We start from the raw sequence: 6,528 nt of genomic DNA, 5'->3' as shown, positions 1-6,528 counted from the left end.
GGCTTTTCCTGGGCCCTAAACCGCGTTTTTCTTGTCTATTGAAGACTGTTAATAGTTTGTCTTTTGGCAAATAAATCCCCAAATCAATATCCTACTGTCTTTTGGCATGTATCTCTTCCCCCACCAAAACAAAAGAGAAATCCCTCGTCTGGAGATCATAGGCTCAGAATAGCAAAGAGTAATGAGTAAATTTTTTTTTTTTTTTTTTTTTTTTACAAGAAAAGATACTCCTGCAGGTCAAGGGTAAATTAAACTCCCCACTGGAGAGGTTTCCTTATGAACACAGGCCTTAACTTCCTGCCTATTACTGCCAATGTATCCTCTCCCCCAAATATTCTGAGTTCTTTAACCTTGAAGTTAAACTCTGGTACACAGTCGACCCTTGAACAACACGGGTTTGCACTGTGCAGGTCCACTTATACACAGATCGTTTTTCAATAAATAAGCAGAACAGTATTACATAATAAGTGGTTCGATGATCTCTGATGTGGAATTATGGATATGGAGGGCTAACTGTAAAGTTGTACGTGGACTTGAGACTGTACAGAGGGTCAGCTCCCCTAAACCCTCATTGTTCAAGGGTCAACTGTATTTGAATGTTATAGTTCCACTTGAAAGATGGTGTTTGAAGCTGCCATTACATAATTCTTGGCATCCAGTAGCCAGTTGAGACAAAAAGGAATATGGGTCCTTCTAATATAATATGAATATGATTAGCATTAAAAAAAAATCACTTGGGATATAAGTTGAGGTATTTTTTATTTATGACATATGTACATACGTACAAAATTGGCTTTATCCAATACATCATCCTGCATAGTATCTTAAAAAACAATACCATATTCTGGGAGTAAAAATCTAAGTTTCTTAATTTATGTATAACCTAACATCTTTTAGAACACAGAATATTACCAATTTGGCTTCACAGAACACAAATTCCTGTTTAGAATTTTTTCTAGCCAAGGAACAAAATAAATTCAACAACATCTTAATTTAGCTGACCCTGAGTATATTACTAATTTGCATAACTTGAATTAATGTATATAATACACTTTCATCTGTACTCTTATCTACTTATATTTATCATACTACCATTTTGTCTATATCCATTCATCTCAATTTTCTACCTCATTAATCCTTGAGAGAAAGAACAAAGAATGGGGAAGTAATAATAAGAGATTCAGAGGAGAAAACTACAGGTATTAGCTCAAACTTTTCCACCCAGAAGTCTGGGGCGCAGCTTTAAGTCCAGGGTTACCTGATAAACTTAATAACAAGACGATATTGATCTGAGTAATCTGAGTATCTTCTGTCAATTGAGGCCGATGTAAAATTACTCTTCCTGCATTTCTTCCTGTTCTCTTTCACAACACTTAATTAAAAAGTATACAAACTGAGCTTCCCTGGTGGTGCAGTGGTTGAGCGTCCGCCTGCCAATGCAGGGGACACGGGTTCGTGCCCCGGTATGGGAGGATCCCACGTGCCGCGGAGCGGCTGGGCTCGTGAGCTATGGCGGCTGAGGCTTGCGCATCCGGAGCCTGTGCTCCGCAACGGGAGAGGCCACAGAGGTGAGGGGCCCGCGTACCGCCAAAAAAAAAAAAAAAAAAGTATACAACTTATCAAATTCAGTAAGTAGTTCTGGGAGCACTTCAAAAGAAAAGAAAACACAAACATGACCAAAATAGTAGTGGCAAAGAACTGTGTTAAAGATAGGTTGTCCCAAGATGCTTGAGGGTAAAACTCCCCAGCTCAACTCTCCCAAAAAATGCTAGTGCAAGAATTATAAGGAAACAAGCAAGAAAAGGACAGGGCAGCTGGATGACTGGTGAAGGGAGCCGTGGCCTTAGGTTGATGACCAGCATATCTCATGCCAAAATACCAACAGTAAAAGACCTCCTGGCTCACGCTGCCCTGGTGTGTGAGAGGTAATGAGTTACTTTTCTTGCCCCTTGTACAAGAGGGAAATCCAAGAATGAAAAAGTAAACAAGAGGCTGGGAAAGTTGACTGTGGAGTCAGTCATGCACTGATGCCTACATCTCTCTTCTTTCTCTCATTACTTTTAATGACACAGAAGACTGAATGACAACTATACAGTGCATAGAAATTAACACATAACACAGATGGAAAATTAGTACTTAATCTTCTCATCCTCAGGTAAAAAAAATAGAAATCAAACAAGTACTTGAAATATTAATACAAAGCAAACATTACATGAAATGACAGCACAGGATAACAGCTTCAATACCTTAAAAGATTTTATAAGATTGTGCTGATTCTTTTACATCTAAAGAATTATATAGAAGAGTAAATAAAAATTAAATTATGTTTATATAAGAAACTATCTTCAAAAAGTTATTTGAACTTTCATATATAGAGTTCAAAAGTATATGATGAACTATTTTTGATTTGTATAAATCCCAAAATGGTAAAATATATTATCTGGGGGAAAAAGAAGCTTTCATTAAATACAAACATAATGGACTAAATAAACCAAGTTCACTATAAAATAGTTTCTTGGAAAACTTCCATAAAAAGTAAAGGCAGAATGGCACGAAGTTAGAAAAGCTGTGTTTAAGGCAAACTAAATAAGTAACCTTAAAGTAAGTCATATGATCCCATAAACAACAAAGTAATTTCCTCTCAAAAATTTCTCTATTACAGTTGGAGAAATGAATTAAAGCAGAAATAATGGCTGTTGTCAGAGTTACTTGGAAGCACTGAATACCATTATGCAAAAAAACCCAAATGCTTCTAATTTAAATATGCTTGACTCATTTGCCCCTTAGTTGTCATAGAGCAATGAAAAAAATAAAATGCATTATCCCAGTGTTCATCGTACAGTATGAATGTGAAATGCTGAAACATTAAAAAAAAAAAAAAGAATTTTTCAGGCTATTTGTATAACATGATAACCAAAAAGAAAATGATCGATTCTGTTATTCTGGCCTGTGTTAAAAATATGCATAGACAAGTGCACCATCTCCCTACAAGTAGGTGTGCTAGAGTCTCTTGTTGAGCACATGGCTTAGCATCAGACCTGTGATCACATGGACACACGAAAAGCTTCCAAGACGGACAGGGAAGAGATTAATCATGAATTAAAAGAAACAATGCTTTTAAACAGTGTTCGGTAAACATGTTCTTTAGTCAACTATTTCTTAAAAAACAAAATAATCAAGTACATATCATTAAGTTAAATATCTTAGCACATGAATTTGCACCTTATAAATCTGGTGTATCAAACTGTCCTATAAAAATATTTATATATTTTTTGAGAACTATGGTACGTGCAATTATATAATCAGAAAAAGGATCTGTTTCTTTTCATCTACTGGAATGACACCATGCCTTTCTAAGAAAAAACCTGCAGCCTACAGGAAAATGATCAAAACAGCTGGACTGACTGAAGTTGTCCAGTTTAAGAAGGGACTGTCTCTTCTCCACCAGCAGCTCAAAGTTAGCAAGTGTCAGTATCCCAGGCCAGCCTTCTCACATGGTCCCGGGGGACAGGCGCTGTTTATACATGCCTGCTACTGCTTTGGCTGCACTGTAGATCATCTGCCGACGAGACATGCCAGTGAAAGTCATGTGCCAATCAGTCCGGCTGACATTGAGTAAGCTCTTCTCCAGGACTTCGCCCACTGTCACCAAAAGGCCCGACCACCTCAGACTGTAGTCCTGGGGAGTTAGACTTTGAGCCTAAGGAAAAAAGAAATCGATATTTTAATACATTAAAAAACATCACTGGAAGTAGTTATGTCATAAGTGACATTTCAAAGTCTCTCAGGTTACTTCTCATAGAGATTATGACAGATCCTGAGAAACACGGCTATGCTGTCAAATGTATGAAGTTACAAGGCTACAAAAAAAACACAAAACAATATTGCACACATGGACTTGATTTACAATGTCCACACTAAGCTCATTTTGTTGTTTAAATACAATCTAAGTCTTAAAGCTAATGACTCTATCTAACAGAGCTCAGTGTCAGAGGGCCTAAGTGTCAGTTCTATATTCAGTGTCACTTTAGGTTAATAAGATTAGTGCTAAAATAGAAATGTTACTTTTATCTTTTTACAGTAATGAAATTCCTTACAATTACAAGAAAGAGAGATAATACTGCATATTAAGGCTTCAACCCTATCAGAAAAGAATTGTTAAATTAATCTGCAGAAGAGTATTCCTGGAAACTTCATTTATGTGTGAATAAGTTAGCACCAATATATATCAAATAACATCCAGTCCAGGAGAGAGCATCAACCACTGTTACATCACTTGTACTTGACCCAGCCTACATCTGCTCCATGGCAATCATTTATTCACCTACACAGGAATGAAAAAATAAACTCACTGCCTGATATCCAAGAATGATACAGTTTTTTGGCTTTAGGGTGGTAAGTATAGTCCAGAGGAGTATAGCCATGTGTAGAAAGGGTCCATGCAGTGATTCCCAAATGTGCTATATATTACAATCACCTGAGATGCATTTTTTTTTTTTTAACAAAACCACTTTTCATGCTCCACCTAAGACCAATGAATTGGAAACTCACAGATGGTTCCAAGAGAAAGAGCACAATACTTATAAAATAGTTTCGGAGAAATTCTGCTGGGGAGCCTGCTCTGTCTTCCCTTCCACAGGGTACACTGCACTATCAGTATTCTACTATGTTTTAAAGAGAGACAGTAGATAGACCACTATGGTCCTCAGAACTGTGTTTCTCAAATGCGATGTGCACATGAAGCATCTGGGGAGCTTCTAAAGTTGCAGATCCTAATTCCATAGCCTTAGGTTAGGGCCCAAGAGTACTTTTTTTTTTAAGACTAAATGGGCAATGCACAAATCCTTTTTTTCCAGTTTTGAGATACTGACATTTAAGTTTAAGATGTACACCACAATGGTTTCACTTACATTTATTGTGAAATGATTACCATGATAATCACCCCATATTTAGATACAATAAAAAGAACCAAAAAAAAAAACCTTTTTTCTTTATGACAAGACCTCTTAAGATCTACTCTCTTAACAACTTTCATATAGCATACAATAGTGTTAACTACAGTCACCATCCTATACATCATATCCTCAGTACTTATTTCTCCCGTAACTGGAAGTCTGTACCTTAAGACCACCTTTCTCCTACCACCCTTCCTCAAGCGTGCATTTTTAACAAGTTCCCAGGTGATGATTATGATGCTAGGCCTAGGATCATACTTTTGAGGATCAAAATACTTGACATTATCAGCTAACATCTAGAAACTGGGTTTTTAATTGGGGGAGGAGGGATCATTTATATTTGTTTAACCAGCATAAACTATAAAAATTTTTCCTGATTTTCACTAATATATTGATATATGCTGATTATAATCCCCTTAAGGGCTGATTTCTAGTCTCTTAAATTCTCTTAAAAAATTTCAACTACAAGGGAACATAGAATTGAACATCTTGCAGTGGATAAAACAAGAAACAGCGTAGAACTGAAGAGCAAGGACAAGAGGAAGGAATCTCAATACCTATACTTTTGTATCTCAACTTTGTACCTTGTGAAAGAAATGAAATGACAGCAGAAATGGCAAAACAAAAAGCAAACGACACTCTTTAAATACCACTGTTCACAGTTAACCACATTAAGAGCCTGTGTGTACTTTTCCAGGCCTTTTTGTCCTATTCATTTACATACATTTTAAAGTATATATGGGTATATGTGTGTGTGTGTGTATATATGGATACTACATGCAGTTTATTTTCACTTAGCAATGTCACAGACAAATTTGAATATTAGTATATATAGTTTTATTAGTATATATACTTTTGATGCTTTGTTCCTGGAGCATAATGTCTGTTTCTTTCCAATATATATTTTTAAAACAGAACAAAAATTGTCCTTGCAGTGATCAGACATCTAGCAAAAGAGTCACCAACATTTTCTGAAAAGGGTCACGTAGGAAATATCTTAGGCTTTGTGGGCCAGACAGTCTCTATAGCAACTACTCAATTCTCCTGCTGTAGCAAAAAAGCAGCTGTAAACAGTATGTAAACAAACGGGCCCAGGTATGTTCTTTACAAAAAAGACTGACTGAACAAACACTTCTTTACAAAAACAGGGGTCAGGCCAGATTTGGCTGTAAGACTTTTTTCTTTTTTTTTTTTTGTGCTAGTCCCTGATTTCAAGCAATGTAAGAATGACAGTGACAGAAGCAGCCTTACAATTACAAGGTTCCTAATGTTTTACCATTAGATCTGATTTTTGCTTTGACTTACCAGTATACACATACCCTTCTAATCCTAATTAGCTAAGAGTTATTAGCACGGTTGTAATTTCTTTTTTTTTCTTTTTAATTTTAATTGGAGTGTAATTGATTTACAACGTTGTGTTAGTTTCAGGTGTACAGTGAAGTGAATCAGTTACACATGTATCCACTCTTTTAGATTCCTTTCCATTATAGGCCATTAGAGAGTACTGAATAGAGTTCCCTGTGGTACACAGTAGGTTCTTATCAGTTACCTATTTCATATATAGTAGTGTTTA

At 36.2% G+C, this 6,528-nt stretch overlaps 1 protein-coding gene across 1 annotated transcript in view; it reads right to left on the bottom strand.

Annotated features, from left to right (window-relative positions):
- Positions 1-742: 742 nt before the first annotated feature.
- Positions 743-6,528, bottom strand: part of PRRC1 (proline rich coiled-coil 1) — a 42,879-nt gene continuing 37,093 nt past the window's right edge. Inside the window, exon 9 of the mRNA XM_060143499.1 lies at positions 743-3,700. Coding sequence (XP_059999482.1) covers positions 3,491-3,700 — 210 coding nt within the window. The 3' untranslated portion in view covers positions 743-3,490. The remainder of the gene's footprint in view (positions 3,701-6,528) is intronic.

Source organism: Lagenorhynchus albirostris, chromosome 3, assembly GCF_949774975.1.
Source record: "Lagenorhynchus albirostris chromosome 3, mLagAlb1.1, whole genome shotgun sequence".
Lineage (NCBI taxonomy): Eukaryota > Metazoa > Chordata > Mammalia > Artiodactyla > Delphinidae > Lagenorhynchus > Lagenorhynchus albirostris.
This window is presented reverse-complemented; position numbering and strand designations above follow the sequence as displayed.